The sequence below is a fragment of the Puccinia triticina genome, chromosome 15A, assembly GCF_026914185.1.
Source record: "Puccinia triticina chromosome 15A, complete sequence".
Lineage (NCBI taxonomy): Eukaryota > Fungi > Basidiomycota > Pucciniomycetes > Pucciniales > Pucciniaceae > Puccinia > Puccinia triticina.
The window spans coordinates 3,142,519-3,166,696 of record NC_070572.1 but is presented as its reverse complement, the minus strand read 5'-3'; the positions used below and the strand labels follow the sequence as shown (position 1 = coordinate 3,166,696).

Here is a 24,178-nt window from a genome sequence, read left to right as displayed (position 1 = left end):
TAAATTGACCTTTAAACCTGCCATTATGTGCTTCAATATGCTAATCTCTATTTTGTAAAATTAACAGCACAAAGGCTTCAATTCTTCAGCTGTTCACCAGTGTAGTTAACACTTGCAAGGGCCAGGTAATTGCTAAATTTCCTTTAATAATATTAATTTTAATTGTTCAGATGACTGATATGGATATGAGTTCAAATGAATCTAACAGCCCGGTATAGTTGCCAAGGCCAAAGGAGTTGCAGGCAGAAATGGGAGACTACTCATTCAAACTACACCCCCTCCTAGAAAAAACTAGACCTTTCTCAGAAAAGATATCCCAATGTCTTCCCATCCAATACATTCTCTTTCAACCCAAAAATTGTTGTAAATTTTAAGTGTACCCATTTTTCATCATTTGTCAAAAAATTGTAAAAAATTATTTTTTTACTACACATTTTCAAAAAGACCTTGTTTGAATTTCTTCTTCCCCAAATTTTCAAAGTTTTTAGAATAGTGAATCAAATTTCTTCAAATGTTAAATAAAACCATTGATCTAGCTAAAGGCCAAGGCCACTTAGCTGCTGCATTTTTTAGACTTCAGGTGGGAGTTTTCTTTGATCATATATGTGGATGCAAGGTAAGAATTAAATTTGGCTGTGAATTTCTTTTGCTTGATTTCAAGGGGGAGCTGGAATCTCTCCCCTGCTACCTATGAGATGAAATCCACTGCCGCCTCCGTGGCGCTCAGTGAGTGGATGATGGAGAGGAGCGGCGCAGCAGGATGAAGACTGCATCTGTGCAGCCAGCCTGTCTGGCCGCTCTCTATGTGCAGTTTTCTGCATCTGAAACAGTCGGAACTAGGCGAAGACAGGGCTCAACTGTACCGGGAGCCCCTGTTTTTGTTGGCCTGCGGAACAACTGTGTGTGGGACCAAGAGAGGAGGTTTATTTGACGCGCCTGAGGGTTGAGACTCTGTTGAATCAGGAATCTCCTCCAAGAAAGGCAGAAAACTAGACTGCTCAGGGAGTGGTGTTTGAGGCTCTAAACTCTCCGCAGTGCATGTTGGCTGGGTGGCTGGAGCAAAAAGGACCCCAGGAACGTAGTTCCTGAGACAATCATTGGCTCATACTCTGTTTGCTATGTGGGCTTTCTTGAGAAGGCTTCTTCCTATCACATCTCTCTGGTGCTGGTGACCACCCCTGGCTGGAGCTACTTGGTTCACACACTAGTGTATTTCAAATAGTGCAGCCTGTAGAAATTGACCACTCTATCTTGGGAAAGTCTTGCCTGACATGCAAGAATCTCAAGCTAAGGCCACTGGCTCACCTCAGGCTCCCGTGGACACCTGGGACCTCTGAGCTGTGCTCTGCCAGTCACCTGATCAGATGAACTTCCATGGTATGCTTGGAAATCATTAACCAATTGATAGAAGTGGTTAGCTCAAGATGAGCTTGTTTCATTATAAGGCAGGTTGAAATGGTGGGCTGATTTGCTAAAATATTCTAAAAGGCTCATCTGTGTTAGCATGTTCTTGGTATGGTCCACTGCGGCAATAGACTTAGTGGGAGGTTGGTTTCCCGTGGTACAGGATCATGGAGGAGCAGATACTACCATGGACTGGCAGGTCTCTGGATATTTACTAACTGAAAATAGTATAACTAAGAGAAAATTAAGCTAATTATAAAGTGAGGGAGAAGGAGGGTTAAACAGAGGATGAGAGCTGAATGAATAGAGATGAGACAGTTGGAGATGAAAGAGAAATGAATCAGATGTTGGAATTATATGTCAAAATTGTGATTGCTGTACACTTACTGATAAAGATCAAAACAAAGGAATTTGGGCTTGGTATCAATCAAAATGACACCAGGGAAGCTTGGGGGGCACTCCCCAGGGAGTGCCTTACCTTGAATGTTTTTCATAACTTGGCGCAATGTGACAAATTGTAGTCCATCAGGGCAGTTACAGCTAATTGTTTCTTAAATTTTACCCTCATTTACTCAGCAGAAATCCTCCTCTGGTATGAAGAGTGTCTGATTTGTCATTCTATTGTACTAGGGTGACAAATCACACACTTTTCAGACCAGAGGGACATGTCCAGCTGAATTGTTTCCAAAACGTTTCCCCCTGATTTACTGGGCAAAAATTCCCCTCTGGTTGGATGGGCAGGGCTGGACTGCGGTGGACCAAGCTGTGGGGACTGATAGCAGCAGCGTGCCAGCAGGGAGCCAGGATGGCTAAAGTGGGTTCCACTAGCAGGTGGAACTGGGGCGGAGGCGCTGGTGAGAGACTAACTGGCGGGGGCTAGGCAGATGATGGGGGAGGTCAAGTGTCAGAGAGGAGCAGAGCCTGGGACAATGTCATGCGGAAATTGGGCGGATATGATGGACTAGTTCAGGAAAGTGTTGGATCTGCGGAATTGGGTTGGAACAGAGATGTGCATGGAGGGAAGGAAGGGGGGTGGAGGCAACGGTGGGCCAATACGCGCTAGCGTAGGGGCAAAAAGCACCCACCAATTTTGAATAGTGTTAGCGCCGCTACGCTGCGCTAATTTCCAGCGGCGCTAACAGCGCGCAAATTCTTTGTTAGTGTTAGCGCGCCGCTACAGTTGCTAAGCTACGCTACGCTACGCTACAGCTCTTTAGGCCTTTTTTCCGCTAAAAGCGCTGTAGCGCAGCGTAGCGCGCACTCTTCTGCGCCCTCTGGTTGTAGTGTTAGCGCAATTGCTTGCATCTACGCTAACAGCTAAATTAGCTGCGCACCCTGTGCGCATAGCGTTAGCGTGGAGACGGCACAATTCCGCTAATGCTACACTAAACGTTAGCAGAATTCCGCTACAGTTAATGTAGCTGGCCCACTGTTGGTGTAGGTTCATGGTTTCTCTTCTCTATTTCCTTTTTCATCATCTTAGTTTCTACTCATTACTGTACTTACAACCTACGGATGTACTAAAGCATTAGAAGAGTTTTATGTAACCCTTATCTTGCTTATGTGATAATTGATTACTATTGTGTATTCTTGTGCTTATGGAGCGCAGAGCTTTTCCACTTGCATATTATGTATTACACCATAGATCAGGCTCATTGCGGAGCGCTGAAGGCTAGCGGAATGTAGCAGTGCGGAGCCAAGACATTGATAATCACTCAGCCCGGATAAACATATACTTGACGGAGGCTGAAACTTGTCATTTCTACCCACTAACCATCCTTTATTCTCACACCAGTATGGTTGAAGGACTGGAATCATTCCAAGTGCAATTTGGGTGAAAACCAAACCCAAAAAAAAGGTTCACATTGGAACAAAGTTGAAAAGGTTTTGACTGCATTCCAGGAAATACAGATTGGAATTCCATTCCGTTATTTTCCCTGGATTTTTCCTGGATCATTTTTGTATATGACTGATCAAGCCTTGCAGATGCAGGCTCATATATACAAATTACACCATACATCAGGGGGTTTCAAAGTTGGCCAAGTGCAACTTGCATGCACTTTTGAAAGTCAGTGTTCAATTATATTCTTGAGCACCAAGTTGCCAAATTGCATGCTGGTCACATTGTACCAAGCCCCTAAGCCTTTTTTAATATCTTTTTGCAAGTTGGTCATCAAGAAAAGCCTTGAACACCAACTTGGAAAAGTGCATGCAAGTCACAAATGACCAACTTTCAATCCCCTTATTGTATGGGTTGTCTAGCATAGTGGTCAAGTAGCTCCAGTGGGGGTGGATCAGCAACATGGTGCTGGTTCAAACTTCAAGCCCCTCTTTTGGCTGAGTGATCTGTGTTGTCCTCATTTTGAGCCAATCACCAGCCGCCACAGCCTGCAACCATTCCAAATAGCATTTGAAAGCAATTTGGAAGGGGGTTGGCAATCCGTGATATTTTTGGATTGCCCTCCAGTAGATTGCCAGGAAAATTCCAGTGGAAACACCAACCGTCTGATCCTTGCAGGCAGACACCTCAAAATGATATTGGTTGCCAACCAAAATCATTTTGAGTAACTTCACCCGTTGTTTACATGTCATGATCCAGAAATCTTGTCCTGTATATATATGCAACAGAAATTTAGGAACTATATCACCTGAAATGCATAAAGGATCCTGAAACCTGCATGCTTCTCATGAACCCAATTTGCCTGAGGTGAATGGGGCTGTAATCAGTCAAATTTGATGTTATATCAGATTAAACTGGCAAACAGCAATAGCCCAGTTCACATTAGGGGGGTTCATGATTGAATTTTACTAAACTTTGGAGCCAAATTTAAGGCCTTTATGAACAAAATTTTAAAATTTTGGGAAATTGCACAGCAGCAGGTGATACTGATCAATCAGTGCAATTTATCAAATTTCTTAAAAAATGTTCATAAACACCTTAAAATGGGTCCCAAAGTTTTGTAAATTTCAATTGTGAACCCCCCTATTAGGATGGTTCACGTCTATGTTTTTAGCAGCTCTGCTAGCACACCATCAGCATGCCCATTCAAAAACTTGGCTTTTTTGCGCTAAACTTTTGTGACATCAGCTAAAGTCTCAGATGTGAACTGTCCTATCGGTAACTTTGGTGCTAATTTTCTTTGATTTTATTATGCATTTTGGGTAGATTTTTCAACCATCATAGATGATTGTTTCAAAACTTCAGAAGAATCTGAAAAACTTGAAAAATTTGAATAATTTCAATGGGAAATGTGATAAAAATGATGCTAAAAATCCAATGTGAACAGGCTAATTTGAAGGTGTGATTCACACCAAAATTAACCACATTTCCACAAATTTTCTGGCCTTCCTCAGCAAACAACACCCTCCAATTTGAACAGTGCTAATGAATTGGGTGTACCTGGCTTGGGAATCATCTCGAGCACGGTGGACCACCGGCGCCAAGCATCTATTTACACATTTGGTCAGAATGACCGTCGGCCAGTCCCCTAGACTAATCAATGCCCTGCAAGATAGCACCGATGTAGTTTCTGCTCCCCTTTTCAGAACTGATGTTTCATGGATGGCTGTTGTGAGGAATTGGAACGTGTTGTGATAGAAACCAATGGATTCGGACCTGGTGCAACCGGCTCGGGTGTCATCCCCTGGTGCCGAGCCATCACCGGCGTCGGACAGGATGTGGATGTGGCGACTTAACAGAGCATCAATACATGAAATGGAGGTACTACATAGCGAGACATAGCGGTACTAACTCATCTGATCAGCCTGCCAAAAACTCACCTCTTGTCCTTAACGCATTTGTGTCTGCAGGCGATAGAAACCAATATTTACAAACTTGTAGTCCGGTAAAGAATACTGAACTCCGGTCGTTACTTCATTGACATCGAACTTCGACACTCCATCAAAAGAAAGATATGCTACGCTACCAATCTGTCTGCATTGCAGTACTCAGCCTGATACCTGCTCCAGGCTTCCTTGTAGCTGGCCAGACCGGTGTACAATGCAGCACTGATACAAAAGCCCCCAGAATCGCTGGAAACGATTGCACTCAGTAAGCTTGCTATATCCAATTTTGCATCGGCCTTACTTATGAAGCTATGGATTTCAACATCCAGGGGCTGGCTCAGAAGTTCTTTGACTAATTTGTGCACTATCTTAATCTCAATTTTTGTTTCAATTAGGGCACTTAAACAGGTTATCTACCAGGGCAGAAGTCCGTCCTCTCAGCCTGCTGCGCCACCTGTAATTCAAGAGATTGAAACTCACATTGAAAGGGTTTCTGGAAGCTGTGTGGTAAGGCCTCGTTTAGAGCGCAAATTCCAATGAAATTCTAAATGGTTTCCTTGTTTGGAAGCTGATGAATCTACTTCTGTCATCAGGTAGTTTATGATAGGTTAAGAAGCGTCCCGGTTGGTGGTAAACCTCCATTGATGTGAGTCAAGCAAAATTTCTATGAGTATGATTCCGGGTAACCAGTCAACAAACTGTTTATACAACCAATTTGTTTGATATCATTAGAACCCAGGTAAATTTTGAAAATGCCATCAAAGCAATTGTAACTCAATGTAAAGGTCTTGTAAGTTTTGTTTGCTTTTTTTTCTGCTAAATATATAGCTTGGTGATTCATGAGCCAATGCACTTTCCTTTTCTAATTTCACTCTGAGCTTGTTTTTTAGGCTGGAAGTATCAATGCCCTAGAGGATGCACGGGTTACTTTTCAGATCAAGCAACCTAAAACCAATCCAGTTGAAAAGGTTCTTGATGATAATTTTCCACCACTCCAAGTATCATGCAGCAGTATTCAACAAGGATTACTAGATCAAGATTGCCTGAAGTATGTATTTTTTACTGCAATATAAATACAGTAAGATGATTGGACTTGGAGCTATCTGACATGGTATTTTTGCTAATTTACCGGTAGTGCCTTCAATTCAATTAATGTTGATAAGGACAATAAACTGATATCTCAATTTACTGGACAAGCAAGTGACAAAATTTTACAAACTTCAAACAGTTGTCAGGCAAGTAAAACCTGTTTGTGAAACATTTGTAAGAATGCAGACCAGGGAGACCAACCCTTGACTCACAAAGTGAGAAGGATGGCGCGACCCATCTCAGCTGCGGAGCAAGGCAAGCAAAGCAAACCTCCCTCCGCAGTCCAAGCTGCTCATGAGACCGGGAAAACTGATAGCATCGAATTGATGAAAGCAGGTACCGATCACACGAGCAGCAAGGTCGAAAAAACAGATAACCTCTGCCGACCGTCGTTACTGGAAAGGATCTCGAGAGACACCTCTGGTGAGTACTTGAGTTCCCTACCGGATAACTGACAAGGATAAAGCTAACTGCTAGTCCCCGCTTCAACAGGCAAAACGCCCGGAAGCAAGATCGGAGCAGCCACCGCCTCGTACCAAAAAGGAACCAAAGGAGGTGAGCAGCCCAATCCATCTTAAGCTAGGACAATAGCGATACAAAAGATTGACGTTGACGAATCTGAACTACAGATAAACCCGTCAACACGTTTCAATCATCGTGCCTCAGCTAGGCCAACAAGAGCAAAGACTTGCGGCCCGAACTGTAGAAGACGGACTGCAAAACCGCAGAACAAAAGTCAAACCACAGCACGCACCAAAACAAGCAGCGGCCCTCTACCTGCTTCCAGGTAAAGAAGATTTCTTATCTCTCCTCTTGCCGCCTAGAAGCGTAAATGTAAATAGACAAGACCTAAACTTCATGGAATGAAACTTCCAGTTTCTTGATTTTTCTCAGATTTACAGTCTCGACGCTCAGGCCTCGAAAAATCCCAGGAAATCGGAAGCAGGAAGAAGAAAATGGCCGATCCCGATGGTGACTCAAGTAGCTCCAGCGATGACGGAAAATCCTCAATGAAGGTTCCGCGCTTCAATGGCGATAACTTTGAAATATGGGAAAGGAAGGTCCGAATGGCACTCGACGAGCACAATCTCTTGCGATTCATCGACAAGCCTCCTCTCCCTGACCCATCAGCCAAGATGAGACGGAAAATGATAAAAACAGCGAACATCCTCTGCACCAACCTAACGGACGGTGTCTTCAACACTATAGTCAAGAAGGATAACGCTGCGAATCCCTACGCCTTATGGGCAATGTTCAAATCCGTTTACGCATCTGACTCCATTCTAGCCGGATACGAGGTGTGGGCTCGCTGGGAAGACACCCAATACCACGACGACATGGCCAAATATATCAAGGGAATAGAAGACTGCCTCGCCAAATTCGACTCCCTCGGGATGGTGGTACCCGACTTTGTAATATGCTGCAGCGTCATCAGCAGGATCACAAAGAAGCGACCCATGTTGATGCAAAATCTGTTTGGTGATCTGAATGCACTCGGAAAGCCCAAAATGCTCCTGGTCAAACTTCGCGAGATTGGTCGATTCGAAAAAACATCCAAGGAGAAACAGCCTGAAGCATCTCCAGCAACGACAGCCCTAGCTACCAACGCTCCTGCCGCTAGAAGCGCGGGAACAAAACGCAAGAAGCCATACAATCCACCTCGATGCATTGGCGGCCATAATCCGGCGGCTACACATCCGCCTGAAGAATGCTGGACTCTCCACCCCGGCATCCTCAAAAAGAAGCGCAAGGATGAGAAAAAGGCAAGAGAAGCGGCTACATCACTGCACACTGCCATGGACCCGAGAGTCGACAGAGAACCAACCAACGACATCAGACCGTCGTTTAGTTACCACCTCAACGCGACAACAGGTCGACACTCGCAAACAACAATTCTTGACTCCGGAGCCAGTGATCACATGCTGAACTCACTGGCTTACTTCAGCGAAACCGAACCGGTGCATATCGGAATAGTGACAGGAAGCGGGCCAGGCGAACTGATTGCCACTGCAAGAGGAACGGCGACCTTGCTCCTGGAGCATGGCGGCTCTCTGACGTTACACGATGCCCTTTACGTCCCGAAGCTGACACGCAACCTGGTGTCCTTCGTTCAGCTAATGAGACGGCGCGCGCTAGTTCATCAGGACCAAGGTGGCTATGCGGTCCGCATCGACGACGGCAAACCGTTTGCTGTTGATGTCAGCAATGACTTGCTGGAAATCAAGGGAGTCATCAATCCTGCCAACCTAACTGTCGGCTTGCTTGCGGAAAAGAAGCATCAATCTGACTTCTCGAAATGGCACGCAAGACTCGGACACGCCAGCTCCAAGCAAATAGCAACAGCAGTGCCGGAGCAACTTGATCTCACAATAACCCACGCCTGCAACGCTTGCATGCAAGGCAAGATAACAAGGCAGCCCTGCACTGGTCACTTCAAAGCAACGACGTCGGCAATGGAGGTGATACACGGCGATCTCGTGGGCCCGATTACTCCACCAACAAATGGAGGGGCAAGGTACTTCTTAACCCTGGTAGACCAACACAGGGGGTACATACACACGACGATCCTGAAAGACAAGACTCAGGTGGCGGCGGCAATTGCAGACTTCAAAACCTTGTTCGAGCGACAAACCGGCAACGCTGTCAAGAAGCTCATTACCGATGGCGGCGGCGAGTTCTGCAACCGGTTGCTGGGAGAACTCCTGAAAGAAGCTGGAGTACAACACAATGTAGCGCCTCCCTACACCCCGCAGAACAACGGAATAGCCGAACGGGCGAACAGGACGGTCCTGGACATGACGCGATGCATGATGATGCACGCAAACATGGCCCCAGAATGGTGGGGCGAGGCAATCAAAACCGCAACGGCGACGACTAACTGCCTGCCCTCTCTGTCGAAGAGCAAGAAATCGCCTATTGAACTGCTCTTCAAGGTCAGCCCGAACATGAATTTCTTTCGGCCCTTTGGCTGCAGGGTATGGGTCGTCAAACCAAAACCGAATCGGGAAACGAAGCTGGGCCCGCTATCATGGGAAGGAATTTTGTTAGGTTACGAGAATGACTATTCTTTGTACAAAATTTTTCGACTTGAAGATAAACAGGTTATAATGGCGAAGCACGTGCATTTTGACGAAACCACCTTCCCCGACTGCAAAGCACTACATCGTGGTCGAATTCCCGTTGGGGCCAATCGACTGCCGGTGTTCAACGCGGACCAAGAACTGCCCTTTGAAGATGAAGAAATTCCGGCGGAGCAAAACCCGGAGGATGAAGCTGCTGAGGAAAGAGAAGAACAGGCGGAAATCCACCAAATTCTTCAGAACCTCAAAGAAGCGACTCCTCTCAGCACCGACGGCACTGATGACCAACCCTGGGAGGCAGACCCTTTGTCGCAGATCATCAGAGGCGACATCAATCAGCGCAACATTGTAACCGGAAAGCGTGAAAGGAAACAGGCCTATACCGTCACTCTGTCGATCGAACCGAAGAATCACAGGCAGGCGATGTCATGCCCGGAAAGCCAGCAATGGAAGGAGGCTGAACTCAAGGAGATCAACAACATGCAGAAGCACGACGTGTGGATAGTCCAAGCTAGAATTGAAAGCGACGATCCGATTCCCTCAACATGGGCTTACAGAAAAAAGCTGGGCTCCGAAAACCAAGTGGTGGAGTTCAAGGCGCGAATCTGCGCGCAGGGATTCAAGCAGACTCACGGCTTGAACTTCGAGGCGAAGTACGCGCCAACCGGAAAACCATCATCCCTTCGATTTTTGTTGTCCTTTGCCGTTAATCACGGACTGAAGATCCATCAGCTAGACGTTCGGTCTGCGTTTCTCACGTGCCCCCTGGAGGATAAGGTGACGCTAACGCCTCCACCAGGCCTCGACTGCCCGCCAAACTCGGTTCTCCAGTTGAAGAAGGCAATCTACGGCCTGCGCCAAGCCCCCCTTGTTTGGTACAAGAGGCTGTCAAACTATCTCAAGCTCATTGGCTTCCAAGCGGCACTGTCGGACCCATGCGTATTCTGGCGCACACCAGCACCTGGTAAGCCGGCCACCTGGATATTCGCGCATGTGGATGACTTGGTCATCATCAGCAATGACCCAACCGTGTTTAAGGAGGAAATGAAAAGGGAATTTGACATCAAGTAAATGGGTGACGCCGAATTCTTGCTGGGGATGAACATCGATCGGCTCAAAACCGGGATCCAAATTAACCAAACTCAGTACATCAACCGCAAACTGCAAGAGTTTGGCCTTTCTAACTTACATCCGGCGTTGTGCCCACTCAACCCCAGAGAGTATCTCAGGAAAGCTAGCAGAGCGGAAATTGCCGAATTCAGCAAAATGGGCGTGAACTATTGCGCGCTGGTGGGTTCACTGAACTACCTGAGCATCTGGACGAGGCCTGACATCGCCTACGCCGTCAGCACCCTATCGCAATATCTGGAAGCTCCTGGAATCAAGCACTACCAAGCAGCGGTGCAGGTTTTCCGATATCTCAGCGGAACTCGAGAAGTTGGACTCACCTACTGGACCAAGAAGCCAAGCGGAGTCAGAGCCTTCGTTGATTCGGACTGGGGCAATTGCCCTGATACAAGACGTTCCACCACCGGATACGTGGTGCTGGCCGGAGGACACCTGATCAACTGGAAATCGACCAAGCAAACCACGGTCTCTCTCTCGACAACGGAGGCAGAATACAAAGCCTTTTCCGACCTCGGGAGGGACCTAGCGTGGACAGCGAGTCTTGCAGATGAAACTTTGATTTTTCCCGGACTCAGCGGAATCAAGGTGCACATGGACAACAGAGGCGCCATCGACCTGGCCAAGAGCGAAACCTCTCAAAACTCATTCCGCACCAAACACATGTCCATCCGACTACACTTCGTGCGAGAGCTCATTCTCAACGGGCTCATCAAGCTTCTGTATGTCAAAACCGCCAACAATGCGGCATATTTCTTGACAAAGCCCACCGGTCGCCTAATCATCAGAAGGGCACTGGATCAAATCGGCGTAGTCCAAGCCTCTCGGCTTGCTTCGCATCTTGCGCCACGAAGCACGGACGGCTGTAAGAATGCAGACCAGGGAGACCGACCCTCGACTCACAAAGTGAGAAGGATGGCGCGACCCATCTCAGCTGCGGAGCAAGGCAAGCAAAGCAAACCTCCCTCCGCAGTCCAAGCTGCTCATGAGACCGGGAAAACTGATAGCATCGAATTGATGAAAGCAGGTACCAATCACACGAGCAGCAAGGTCGAAAAAACAGATAACCTCTGCCGACCGTCGTTACTGGAAAGGATCTCGAGAGACACCTCTGGTGAGTACTTGAGTTCCCTACCGGATAACTGACAAGGATAAAGCTGAAAAAATTGGAGCAACTGAAATAGATTGCTTTGTTAGATGCTGAGAGAAACTAACTAGATACAAGTAAAGAGATTAAAACTTGTAGGCTAAATTTACCTGAAAGCAGAACAAGATGTTCTAGCTTAAGTGATAGGACTGTGGAATCTTGTAGTATTGAGCAGTTGCCTATATGGCCAATGCTACTTCAGCTTGTTGTCTGTCAACTATTGTGGAGCTTGTTAGCTCCTTCAATCTTGTGTCTGTTCTTCCCTACTTATGTCTCTGTTCTGGGACTTACGAGTAATTAGCTTGATCAGCTTAATCTCCTCAATTTGTCCTGTGCGTACGATAACGTCGCTGTGTGATTGCTTGTTGAGCTGTCTTTGATTTCCTTTAGGAGGTTGTCTTGGTTCTGGTTCTAGTCTTCCTTCTTCCTTGGCATTGACTGTTTTAGTTCTCGCTTCTGCATACGTAGAAGCGATACTTTCTCAGCTATGCTCTGGGTTAGGTTTTGGTTCTGGGACCGCGGAAGGGCTTACCATTCAACATGGCTGGGTCTGGGTTCTGGGGACCGCGGAAGGGCTTACCATTCAACACGGCTGGGTCTGGGTTCTGGGGACCGCGGAAGGGCTTCGCCATTCAACGCGACTGGGTCTGGGTTCTGGGGACCGCGGAAGGGCTTGCCTTTCAACGCAGCTGAGTCTAACCAAGCAGTGTCCATAATGGTTCCTGCTGGTGTCATTGGTCTGTATTCCTACAGCCTCGCATGCTTCTAGTCGCGAGATTAGAAGCAGCCTCTGAAGTTTGGAGTACCCTGATCTGAACCTGATAACCGATCGTCCTATTGCCTTGGTCAGGAGGTCGGCCGCGTTTGCTGTGGTTTTGATGTAGCGAAGTTTGGTTAGATGATGGATAAGCTTCATACCCAAATGCAATTGAGTATCCGTGTATTTTGTCCGTATGCTGTCCTGCGATGTTTTGCTAATTGCCAGATGAGTGGAGCCGGACTAGTCCAGGTTGCGCCCCGAATCTGACAAAGCTTTGCATTCCGCTTTGGATGTCGACAAAAGACGCCAAGTTTGGTTAGATGATGGATAAGCTTCATACCGAAATGCAATTGAGTATCCGTGTATTTTGTCCGGATGCTGTCCTGTGATGTTTTGCTAATTGCCAGATGAGTGGCGCCGGACTGGTCCAGGTTGCGCCCCGAATCTGACAAAGCTTTGCATTCCGCTTTGGATGTCGACAAAAGACGCCGTTGGCTGTTTACAAGACTTCCGAGTCGTTTTCACGCCATCATCCATCGACTGAGAAGCTTCCCGTCCGTGATGGATTTCCCATATTAGCAGCAGATAAAACAAGAGTGATCATGCTGCTGGGTCGATCAACAATCCTGGGACCCATGCTAGAATTATCATCGTTTTGTTTGATGGTGTCCGCCGGTTCTTGTCTAAAAGCAGGGTGGATATTTTGATCAAGGTCTTGAGTTTTCTCAGGAGCAGAAACGAGAGGTTCAGCAGCCAAAATTTCGCCGGCGATTAGGTTCTTTCTCTCCCAACTTCGGAGCCCTCAGCTCCTCTCCATCAAGGTTAACGTTGTTATCGGCCAGAACGCCATCAAACGAGGAGTTCAGCAGCCAAAATGTCGCCGGCGATTAGGTTCTTTCTCTCCCAACTTTGGAGCCCTCAGCTCCTCTCCATCAAGGTTAACGTTGGTATCTAAAGGGCGAGGAAGGCAAGCACTGAGATGACACGGGAAGTGCCGTGAGCTACACGAACAAGGACACGACGACTGATGGTGGAAGCACACCTGAGATGACACGGGAAGTGCCGTGAGCTACACGAACAAGGACACGACGACTGATGGTGGAAGCACACCTGCGGACAGCCGGGAGGAGATGTGCGGAGTGAGTAGTTGCAAATGGGAATGACCAATGAATGAAAACATGACAATATAATACCAACCTGAGATGACACGGGAAGTGCCGTGAGCTACACGAACAAGGACACGACGACTGATGGTGGAAGCACACCTGGGGACACAACAGGTGAGAATGAGACACTAGAAGGGGAGATGAGAGAAAGAAGTGAGGACGCATACCTGCGGACAGCCGGGAGGAGATGTGCGGAGTGAGTAGTTGCAAATGGGAATGACAAATAGAGTACAACGTGGTGGAATAAAGTTGAACTATATACATCATGATTAGGTTTGCGCTCTCACTAAGTCCGCAGCAAGGACAGCTCCGGAGGCCGCGCCGGTATGTGACTCAATAGTATCGGCCAGAACGCCATCAACGACAATATTATTCCCGTCGTCTTAATTTTCAAGATTGTCAATCCGCCGTGCCGAGTATCTGACAAGTATCGAAAGACTTGAGCCGCCGTTTGATCGTTGACTTGAGTTTTCTCGGGAGCAGAAACAAGAGGTTCAGCAACCAAAATTTCACCGGTGATTAAGTTCTTTCTCTGCCAACTTCGGAGCCGACTACAATATCATTCCCGTCGTCTTCATTTTCAAGATCGTCAATCCGCCGTGTCAAGTACCTGACAAGTATCCAAAACTTGTGCCGCCGCTTGATATACATTGGTACCCGGATGTTCAGGATATTGCGACAACGTGAATAAGCATCTAGTGTCTCAAACACTTGGATTTCATGCAAAGTGACTTTCTTCTGCGGTGCACAAGAGTTCAGCGGACAGGAGGCGGGATTTTCTTTCTCAAGTCCGAGTTTGACCCGCTTCTGCTCGATGAGCTGGGTCTGGTTGATTTGCAATCTGTCCTTGAAAACGCTCTGTGAGCGAGCTGGTGGATAAGAAGACCATTATAGACGGCGAAGGAGATCAGGAGCCGCAGTGGCGCCACTTAGACGGTTGAAGCGTAGGTGATGTCGAAGTTTTTCTTGTGGGTTTGTCTAAAGCCCCAAGCTTCCTTCTGTACGCCCACGTGGCCGGCATTGGCTCATCAGAGTCTCGCCAGAGGCGAAAAATTCAAACTCTGTGCATCGTCATGTTGCTGATTTCTTTTGCTTCAGCTTCTTTCCACTGAGTCTGGTCTTAACTGTTCATAGCTTTCCTGAGCGACTGTGAGGTCAGCTTCAATCTTGACCAGCAAGGCATAATGGGTCCTCTTTCCCGGAGCGAGGTTTCCACTATCCGTTGAGCTGCTGATATTGTACGACGGCGGCGCTGTGGTCCGAGTATATTGTTTGCCACGACTCAGAATTGCTGCTTTTTGATCTACAGATGGAGACTGCCTTTCATCGTTGGCTTACGAACTCCGCAATCGAAGATCCTGAGCGATGTCCGAAATTTGCCTTTCTTCATCTTCACTCTCCACTTGGAGATCACCGTTTGCATCATCTTCCTTGCTGAGTGGTAGAGGATCGGTGGTGTCGAAACTGGGGAGCCTGGTTCAACCAATGGGTTATGCCAACGATGCCGAGTAGATCATTCAAAACATCAACCTTAAGAAGGCCTTTCACGTCCGTTTTGACTTCAATATTTCCGTTCTTGTTGTAGATGCTTGTCCGGATTCAAAGAAAAGATCAGTGTTTGTTGCGTTACTATGGTAAGTTCCGCTGCCCCGCTTCCAATGGTGATGCTGATTTGAACCGGAGTCGTTTCTTCAAATTATTGCAGGAAATAGAGCATTTGATTGTTTGCTTCTGAATCGAAGTTTATCTGCAGCATGCTTGCTACACCAGCCACCAAGTTGTACGTAAATGGTGGTCGTGCCGTATTGCCCTCCGAGCTTTCATTTTCTAACCCCATTGTGCGGTAAGAGACTTGAGGTCGTTTTGCTGGTCTGAGCTCAGCATGCAAGGTCCAGCGTTTGTATTCTGGATGTGGAGCGGCTTCCTACAGATGACCGATGGATTCAAAGGTAGCTTTTACTTCGGTCAATGTGCCGTGTTACCCTTAGTTAGTACCGTCAAGTTTCTGGTGCGACGTCCAACGATTCCACAACCAAGTAAGATTAGTATGCTACAGGTTCGAAGAGCTTTCTTCCTGGTTGAGGGATCAGGATTTTCCGGCGTCGGTCTCAGTTTGCTGCAGGTTTGATCAAGAGCTTTCGTCATGGTGGAGGGATCAGGATTTTCCGACGTAGATCCTTCCAGGAGTGATTCAAGGTAACGAAGACGAAGATTCATGTGTATTTTTCGCTGCCACAAGGTCAAGTTAGAGCCTTCAAGATTTTTGATACGTTGCCGTGGTCCTTATCAGGCCGCCGGTTAGAGCTATCTCATCCTGCTTTCAGTTGTTCTTCGAGGTAGTCAAGTAGAGCTGGTCGAGACTGTAAATCTGAAAAAATTGGAGCAACTGAAATAGATTGCTTTGTTAGATAACTGCTAGTCCCCGCTTCAACAGGCAAAACGCCCGGAAGCAAGATCGGAGCAGCCACCGCCTCGTACCAAAAAGGAACCGAAGGAGGTGAGCAGCCCAATCCATCTTAAGCTAGGACAATAGCGATACAAAAGATTGACGTTGACGAATCTGAACTACAGATAAACCCGTCAACACGTTTCAATCATCGTGCCTCAGCTAGGCCAACAAGAGCAAAGACTCGCGGCCCGAACTGTAGAAGACGGACTGCAAAACCGCAGAACAAAAGTCAAACCACAGCACGCACCAAAACAAGCAGCGGCCCTCTACCTGCTTCCAGGTAAAGAAGATTTCTTATCTCTCCTCTTGCCGCCTAGAAGCGTAAATGTAAATAGACAAGACCTAAACTTCATGGAATGAAACTTCCAGTTTCTTGATTTTTCTCAACATTGAGCCATATCTGTGTGATATTATCTGAAACTTTCTTCAATATGCACATCACTTCCAATTAGGCAAAAATCATTTCAACTGATGGATCAGCTATCACTGAGTGAGCTCTTTAGTTTAAAATATAACCTTTCCTAGTACTTGGTGCTGTAACATATTAACCACCATTCTTTAATCCTAATAGCACAAAGACTTCACTTCTTCAGCTATTCACCAGTGTAGTTAAAACTTGCAAGGGCCAGGTAATTAAACTAGCCTGATATTGTTTTGGATTTTTCCGGTGACTGATATTGAGATTTGTTCCAATCACTCCAACAGGCTGGGACTGTTGCCAAGGCTAAGGGAGTTGCGGGTAAAAATGGAAGGCTACTGATTCAAACCGCCCCCCCTCTTGCTCCTAAGAGGAAGTAGCCTTTTTCTTGGAGGAAATATCCTAACAAAAGCCCTGGCATTCAATCTATTTCATACCACCCAACAAAATTTAAAATGTCTTTTGTTGGTCTGGACTCACTTGATGTAATAACAATCTGTGAAAATAATCTCTTGAGTTTCTTGTTCCCCAGATGTTTGGAATTTTGAAGCAATTTTCGTTGTTTCTCTTTCCTTGTTCAAGGAGCCATTATTCCATGCCCACAGGGGTTTTTTTGTTTCAAACCTATATGGGCCCAGTGAGAGCCTCAAATCTGGTTGTGCACTGTGAAACCCTTCTTCTTGATGTTTGAGAGGAACTATAGGACACTTAGACCAACCAAGATAAACTTTGAAAGCTTCAACCAAGTGATAGGTGAGAGAAAACAGGTTTAATTATTGAAACTAGAACCAAGACTAAAACAACAATAGATGTTGGAATTTGTAAGGACAAGAACAAGACCGTTTGAATGACATTTGAGATGAAGATGAGCATACCACAATGTGAGTGAGTTTTTGAAGGAACAAGCACAGACAGACTAAGGTAGATCAGATCAAACAAGGAGTAATAGTAGACACTGTGGGGAATAAACAGGGAAAGGTTAGGTTGGGTTGTTGATGAAGTCTTGAGGAGTTGTTGTTTCTCACCAAATTGGAAATAACCAATTAATGAATTCAAGAGATTGGGTAGGCGCTACCAGAATGAGAGCTGTTGAGCTGAAGGACAATTTGATTTCAGGTTGGAAGCAATGAGATTGAACAATGATTGATGTGGGCAATAGAAGATAAAGAAGCAAGGATGGGAAGACACAAATTTGTATGGGGAGCGTGAAGAAAGGAATGGTGGAAGGTTGTTGGAGGAGCAAAGCTGGTTCGAGGTCAAGGAGTCTGCTGAGGAACCAAGAAACTGGTGATCAGAGACTGCTTATAAGCTTGAAGACTGAGCGGCCAAGTTGTGGTTCTGAATTGAAACAATGAGTTGAAACGTGCATGGTTGATGTTTTGAGAAGAATTGGTTGGCGGAGTAGGTTGTTTCAGGAAGGGAGAAGACGGGAATTGGCAGAGGCAAGTTCAAGTAGAGACATGGACACCTGGGTTGACTCGGGTATACCAATTGATGCACGCGTGCGCGGATGTCAGAGATGAAATTCCAACAATAGGAGTGGTTGATTTGAGATGTGTTTGTTTGATGACAAGGAAAGAATGTGATTGGATGACTTCCCGTGGGCTAAAAAGCCAGATCTGTCAGGCCAGGTTAAACCTTACTGGCTGGTGAGAACTTGATCTCAATCACTTTTCACCAGCCAGTAAGGTTTATATCTGTGAAATTTTAGTCTGTACGGGGGGCGTAGATCCTACAGGAAGTCTTCCATTTTTGAGTGAGGGTAGCAATATTGTTGTGTTTGTAGCAAGATACTGATGGTTTTGTGTTTTTGGTGTTTGTATGTAATTTATAAGTTACAAGTGTGGCTCTGCAATCAGAAATTCCCCAACTGCCAACCAGTTGAGATGTGGGATACTTGAGAACTCTGAGGAAGCTTCCAGTGGTGTTACTCACTCAAACCTGTTTCAAGGTTTGCTTTCTATGGTGTTTGAATTGTGATTCAAAATTTGAAGGCCACTAGTGTGGTTAGTTACAAAGGAACCCAGTACAAATCTGCATCCTGGAGTATTGTAACTAGCCAGTGGAGGACTTGCCTTCAATCTGCAGCCCCCTGCAGAACCAGATCTGCAGCCAGAAAGCTTTAATTTTTGCGGGGACATGCTGTCCCATTGACTGCAGATCTGGTTCTGCAGGGACTGTAGATTTCAAGAACATACATAGAGAAAAAGAAGAAGAAAAGAGAAAAGCTATCGGTGAGATAAAATTCATGCCAAGGCTTCTTCCACTTATAGATCTGCCGGGGGAGGCCGGGGGTGGTCCGCTCAAAAAAGACAACACAACAACGGGTCCAAAAAGGTGTCAAGCCTTGATGATTGATGCCCTCGCGATGAGGGCATTGTAACGGCGGCCAAACAGTCTGCTTCTACACTATACTCGGACTAAGCCCTTTCTGAGCGGCCATACTAAAACCAGTTGCTGATGGTGGCTCTAGCGAGGCTGCAGCCAGGCAACCCAAGCGCCTGCTTGGGATACACAGGCTCTGGATCATGTTCTGGGTCTGGATCGGCAGCTGGCGCGGGTGGGTGTGGTGATGGTTGTGTGGGTGGCTGCTGATCTGGAGATGAAACACGCTCGAGTTAAATGAACCCAATCTCCTGGCAAACACAACCCAAACCAACATCAACAGCAACAACAACAACAACATCAACATCAACATCAACATCAAACATCACAGAACCACAAATGCTCCTCAGCCACCATCCAGCAAGCCGGATAGCCCATGAACAGCAGCACCACCTCCGATCCAGACCAGAACCACAGCAGCTCGGAATGCTCCACTGTCTCTCCGTCACCACCTCCTCAGCCTCCCGGGAGAGCTCCTCAGCACCCCACCACCATCTCAGCCTCGACCAGCAGTCCCACTTCGACACCTCTCAGAGCTCATCAAACAGTCTCAGCAGCCCCCTCTCCCCCAAGAACTCATCCCAGTCCCTCCCCCACTGGAACGAACTGGCCAGCCCATCAGAGGTCGTCAGGCATACCACAAAGCTGCTCAAGACCAGGGACTCCCGAACAGGCCGGCTGATCATCAACCAATACATGAAGGGAAACGAACTCGGTCGGGTAAACCCTTCTCTCCATCCTCCTCTCGACTTTTAAAAAAAAAAAAAAAGAACCAAGCACTCACCACACACACACACACACACACACACACATACATACGCATCCATCCATTTATAGGGCGTCCATGGAATCGTCTACATCGGCAAAAACATGGACAAGCTCATCCGAACCTCGCCTCCCCAGCATCACCATCCATCCATCCTCAACCACTCCCAGGAACTCACACCGATCCCCACCGAATCATCATCACCAAACCTCCAACTCCAGGATGGCGAGGGCCCCGCAAGGACATCTACATGGACCGAGGAAGACTACGAGACCGTGGTCAGCATTCCTCTAGCTGCTGCCTCAGCTTTAGATTGCTGAATCCATACCACTCTCACACACAGGCTATCAAGGTCGTTCGGAGAGAGCCCAAGGGACCGAAATCACTCAGACGATCACAGATGCAACGACAACAGCAGCAGCAGAGGGAAGCCGCCGCCACCCAATCCGCACTCGGATACCTTTCCGATAGTGCTCCAGTCCTGGCCGCTGGCGATCACGCCGGGTTCCTCTCTCCCCATCCATCAACAGCCGTCGGTCGGGTACCCCTCCTCAAGGATGTCGACGACAAACTCAAGAAGGAGATCGCAATCATGAAACGTCTCAGGCACAAACATATCGTCCAGCTGAAGGAGGTCATCGACGATGCCAAGAGCAAGAAAGTCTTTATGAGTTCAGTCAATCTCACTCACTCACTCCGGCTGCTAGGCTAACTACTGACCTAAAAAAAAAACACACGCACGAACAGTCTTGGAATTCATGGAGGGTGGCCAAGTCCTATGGCAAGACCCCCTCACCCACACTCCCCTGATGTCCGTCGAGCAGGCACGGAACACGTTCAGACAAGTTCTGCTTGGACTCGAGTACTGTATGCATCTCTCTTGACCGTCTCTTGTTCGCCAGCTAATCAATCCTTGGTTCCGGATAGTACACTACCAAGGCATCATCCACCGTGACATCAAGCCTGCTAATCTGCTATGGACTGCCGACCGAGAGACAGTCAAGATATCCGATTTCGGGGTCTCTCACATCTCCGGCGTCCTCAAGCGCTCGGCATCCAACTGCAATCTGCCGGCCAGCATAGTCCCAAGTGATGGGCCCGCCGACGAGTCTCCGCGGACGATCAACTCAACAGACGATAAAGCCTTACGCAAGACCGAAGGCAGTCCGGCCTTCATGGCTCCCGAACTCTGCTGCCCCGTCGAGGCCACCCCGGGCATCACTCCACCCGAAGCGACCGCAGTCGACTACTTCACCCAGCGCAGAAGCTCCACCCTGAACAAACCCGCCAGCACCAGCACATCCGATTCCCCAAATACCCCACCCAAGCACAACATCCCATTGGCCTGCTCAGCCCGTCTCATCTCACTCCCACTGCCCATCAAGACCTTTGCTAAAGGCGAACGGCCTGCTGTCGGGAAGGCCATCGACATATGGGCACTCGGCGTCACCCTATACTGCTTACTGTTCGGACGAACCCCGTTCAATGCACCGAATGAGTACGAACTGTTTAACGTCATTTGGAACGAACCTATCTTGGTGCCCGAGACGATGGGCATCGAACGACAATCACTTGAATTCGATCCCGCTAATCGCTCGCTCGACGGGCCCGTACAGAGGGACTCGAGGGAACTGATCGACCTGTTGGGCAAACTATTGGAAAAAGATCCACGCAAACGGATCAAACTTGAAGATGTCAAGGTAAGTTCTCATCTACATCTTCAAGTATCTCGCCATATTTAACAATCTTTGCCATTCAAGGTTCATCCCTGGGTCCTCAACAACCTCGACAACACTCAACATTGGGTTCACGAAACCGCTCCTGTAGGGGGTGATGCAGTCTACGTGACGACGGAAGAAGTCGCCAACTTTTCACGGCCCCGAGCTAGTCTGACGACCCACAAACCGCTGTTTGGCGTCAAGCAGAGCCTCCGAAAAGCGGCCATCAAGTTAGGCCTACAGAGACCAACCAACAAGATCTCAAGGATCAGATCAAAGAGTGTGAGTAGCGGCGCCAGCGGCTCACCAAGTCCCCAAGTCGAAGCCACTTTCCCAGTCATCAACCCCCGCCACTCTCCCTTGTCATCCACCTCTCACGTCCGCCAAAAGATCTCAATCGACACAACCCATCTGCCCCCTAGTAGCCACCCTAGACCCGAGACTCCACCGATCACGCCTCTTTCATATCCATTGAGCACGAGTGCATCCATCAAGCGCGGTTTTGGCGTCTGTTCAGGATGGAGCTCGGCCATCACCCCCAAGCCGACCATCCTCCAATCCACATCCTCTCGGCACACCGGCCTTCCTCCACAGCCCGGAAGTCCAGTCTATTCTACCTCCCACCGCCGAACGGGAACAACCAGCCGGCCTCAAACCCCAGTCAGGGTCGGTCCTTCCCACTCGTGTCTCTCCTCGGTATCTTCCCGCTCCGGCTCGCCCTCCCAGGCCAACGATGGCCCGAGCCATTCCTCCACGCGTTCAGTCCCCCGCAGCTCCTCCCCAAGCACCTGCCTGCTAGTCAACCAGCTCCACCGCTCCTCCATCCATGCCAACCATCCGCACATGTTACTCGACCCGATCTCGTTCCCGGTGGACAAGAACAACCATCGGCGCTCGCTGCCCAGCTCCCCCGCACCTCTCCACGCACTCACCTCACTCTCGCGCACCTCGCTGATCCCGCCCCGCACGGCCTCGCCCGCCTGCACCAGCGAGGCTGAATTTCAGGCCCGGCTTGCCCCTCCGCCCACTTGGTTCAGGGACGCGCTCTTCCGGGTCAGACGCCGCTTCACTCGCTCGCCCCATCGTCGCAACAGCCACCTTACCGACCTGTCCACATCCGACGACCTCGACCGGACGCCCATCCAAGCCCGCGATCCTTCTGCCGACCCCTGCTCGCGTCTGCCCGCAACGGGCTCCAAAGAGTTCTTCGACCACCTCAGAGCCCATCGTCCGCCCTCTGAAGTCTTCTCCTCCGACCCCGAACCGTCTATCTCCCCCGACCACTCCCGGCTCCCGGAAGCAGTCGGTGACGGTCAAGAGGGGGAGGATGAGGATGAGGATGATGAGGAGGAGGAAGAGGTCGGCTCGGAGAGCCTCGGAAAGCCGCTGATGTTCCACGACGGCACCCAATGGACCTTCCCAGCCACCGACGAGAATGGACTCAAAACGCGCGGGCGAGACGGGGCACACGACTGGCTGGAGCAGATGATGGTTTCGCAGAAAGAGGGCCCCCAGACGACGCCGGCAGTCCACGAAGCTGCGCGCGACCTCGAGGGCCTCGCCCTGGACTCCGACCCCTCCCCCTCTCCGAACCCGAAGCCCACTTCTGTTCGCCACGACTTGTTGCTCGCCCCGCCCGGCCCCTCTTCCTCATCCTCGCCCTGGATCCAGCCCCGGCTCACGTTCAGACCCGCCTCCGTCGAGCTCTCCCACACCGAATACCATTCCTCTGACGACGACGACGATCACCATCCTCCTCCTCCTCGTGGCCGTCACCATTATCAACACCACCACCATCACCACCATCACCACCAACATCAACATCAACAGGAACAACAGCAACAGCAACCACAAGGTGGGTGGAAGCCGAAACAAGACGAATCTTCCTCCTCCTCGTCGTCCACCTCTTCCTCCTCTATCTCCCGCGACATGTCCCAGCCCCAATTCGACCCCTGTCCCTCCACCTCCACCACCTCCACCTCCACCACCTCCACCTCCACCAGCACCACCACCGAGCCGCTCCCCTCTGTCCCCCCACACCCCTCCATCACTCCCCTTCTCATCCTCGACCACCACCATCACCAGCAGCGGCTGCTGCCCGAGATCGATGGCCCCGCCGGCCTCGGCCAGCCTCGCCGCGACGCGCATCTGGACCCGGACGACGACGACGACGACGACGATGAGGAGGGCGATAACACGCTCCAGATCGAGGTCAAGCGCAGGAAACGCGGCTGCTCCAGAAGCGAAGGCTCTTGACCTCCCCCCTTATCCCCTCTTGCTTTCTGCCCTTTCTTTCTTCACTAAACCCCCACTCTTGCTGTTGTATTGTCTTCCTCTACTTCTCCCTCCTCCACACCCCCTTTTCTTCGTCGGGCTAGAACCCCCTCCCTTTTTTGTACCGTTGTTGTTGTTGTTTTCCCTTTCTGCTCAGGAACCCCAGAGAGGGCTCCCTGTTTATTGTTCTAGAGTTGCCCTGACCTAAATACTTGCGTATATGTACTTAGTCACGATAGAGGAAAACCCCCCAAGCAAAAAATAGAGTCTGTTTCTCTGCGCTTCCTTTTGTACCCCCCCACTTGATCGAGTGCTAGAAATGAGCTGGGATGTTTATCGGAGAGTTGTGAGTGTATGGCCCCGCTTTTGTATGTCTTTTGGAGTTATGTAATGCGCGTGTGTGTGTAGTGGAATTCCCTGCGAAGCGTCTTTCTGCCTGTGCTGTGCGAAGTTGATCGGCCATTCAGGCAAGGTGTGCGGTGCCTTTTGCAGGTCCAGTTGTGGCGTGCTGGGCCAGCAACACTTGGAGCCACACAGTTACCCCACTCTCTATGTATCAATGCTTGGCCCTGTCAGTGCGTGCAAAGCAGATGATGGGCGTCATGATTCCC

The 24,178-nt window shown here is 48.8% G+C and overlaps 1 protein-coding gene across 1 annotated transcript; it reads left to right on the top strand.

Annotated features, from left to right (window-relative positions):
* Window positions 1-5,318: 5,318 nt before the first annotated feature.
* Window positions 5,319-23,549, top strand: PtA15_15A300 (uncharacterized protein; the record flags this gene model as incomplete). The annotated part of the gene is made up of 11 exons (XM_053163493.1): window positions 5,319-5,455; window positions 5,586-5,697; window positions 5,784-5,836; window positions 5,923-5,980; window positions 6,081-6,158; window positions 19,746-19,853; window positions 19,919-20,246; window positions 20,323-20,442; window positions 20,503-21,275; window positions 21,336-22,991; window positions 23,499-23,549. The coding sequence occupies 11 exons, from the start codon at window positions 5,319-5,321 to the stop codon at window positions 23,547-23,549; spliced, it is 3,474 nt and encodes a 1,157-aa protein (XP_053027462.1).
* Between the last annotated feature and the right edge of the window lie 629 nt (window positions 23,550-24,178).